We start from the raw sequence: 1,712 nt of genomic DNA on the forward strand, positions 1-1,712 counted from the left end.
GTCTTGATTTCCACTTTGACATTCAGATGACGGGATCAATATTTGGTGTAAATAACATGAACTAGCTGCATTAGTACTAGCATAGTGGTGAATAAGTATAGAAGTGTGTGTGAAGTCTCCTTATTCTCTTTCAAGACTGTCAGTGGACCACCGCTTTTGGCACCAGTAGAAAACAACAGTGATTGCAGTACATCCATACTCCCTAACAAAGGCTTGTATGCTGAATCACAATGGGCACAAGCACTATTTCTATGCAGAAGTGCTTTCTATCTAACATTACTCCTTACTCCAATGGATGCATCGGAAACAGACTTGGGGTTAACCTCATGCCCAAGGCATGCCAACTTTAGGGTTAGGGACAACCTAACCCACCAACCTTCTGGTTAGTAGATGATCTGCTCTACCTCCTGAGGTACAGCCACCGCAGTGGGCGTCGTATCACAGTCTCAAAAAAGTGCTGTTTAATTTTTTTAAACAATACAGTAAATAAATGCATCTGAAATGCAGTGATGTGAAGTCATTACTTTCATAATAAGAATACTCTGGCTTTTCTCTTCTATTTAAACCTACATTCGACAAAGATGAGAACTCTGCACAGTGGTATGACAATTAAAAATCAGAGTATCTATAACAACATAGCATAGCATTTCATCTGTTTTTAAAAGCTGAAAAAACTACAGAATGGACATGATGATGAGATGGTTTTGTCAAAAGTTGGATATTTTCTCTTCAGCTAAGTTTTGTGTGAAAATCAGCTGATAATTGTCTGCAAAATAATTTAATAATAGGACAAGTAAATCATAACCAAGGTTTAAAGCTGTTACAAAAAGTAAATGAGCATCAAAAAAGTTTTTTAACTTACGAGAATTAAACATAATGCATTACTTTATTGCAGGGGTCAGGCCTGTGTCCTGCAGGTTTTAGATGCGTCCTTGGTCCAACACAGCTGATTCAAATGGCTAAATGACCTCCACAACATGTCATGAAGTTCTCCAGAGGCCTGGTAATGAACAAATCATTCGATGCAGGTGTATTGACCCAGGGTGATATATCTGCAACCTACAGGACACCAGCCCTTGAGGCCTGGAGTTTCCCACCTCTGCTTTATTGCTTTAATGCCCCTTTTATCTGGTAGGGAAAGTTAATATAAGTTCAAATTGAATACTTGTCCTCACATCTGGTTCTCCACAATCACACTCTTCTCCGTCCTCCACAAAGCCGTTGCCACACTTCTTGCCCCCCACCAGATTGTTCATGTTGGGAATGTTATATAAGCACATGCCCCCTCCCTTCTGGAAATAGCGGTCCAAATCGCGTTTGCTGCAGTAACTGAAGACTCGAGGGAATGGGTGCCTGGACAGGGACATTATCATATTATTAACATTGAACAGAAAGTAAAAAAATATCAATGTTATGCATGCATTTGAACATTTTACAATTATTCAATCTGTAAGTATTTTGACTGATATACTATTTAAGTCATTAGCAATTAGCAGAGGGAGAGAGAGAGAGCATGTGAGAGACAGAGGTCACAAGTTCTGAATGAGCTGTGTGTTACTGCTTTGTATAACTTGAACTATTTTTTTTTCAAAGATAAAAAAAACAAAGGTGAAGCTGTGAATGATGAAGTATTTTAATATATTTTGCAGTTAGGCTTAAACATGGCTCTTTACCATCCCTGCTCCCATCACAGAAACCATTAATATTGAATG

General features: G+C 38.6%; 1 protein-coding gene across 1 annotated transcript in view; it reads right to left on the reverse strand.

Annotated features, from left to right (window-relative positions):
* adam19a (ADAM metallopeptidase domain 19a) overlaps positions 1-1,712 on the reverse strand; it is a 56,378-nt gene that overhangs the window by 8,936 nt on the left and 45,730 nt on the right. Inside the window, exon 10 of the mRNA XM_005754420.1 lies at positions 1,176-1,353. Coding sequence (XP_005754477.1) covers positions 1,176-1,353 — 178 coding nt within the window. The remainder of the gene's footprint in view (positions 1-1,175; positions 1,354-1,712) is intronic.

Source organism: Pundamilia nyererei, unplaced genomic scaffold, assembly GCF_000239375.1.
Source record: "Pundamilia nyererei isolate P.nyererei 1_Seehausen unplaced genomic scaffold, PunNye1.0 scaffold00562, whole genome shotgun sequence".
NCBI lineage: Eukaryota > Metazoa > Chordata > Actinopteri > Cichliformes > Cichlidae > Pundamilia > Pundamilia nyererei.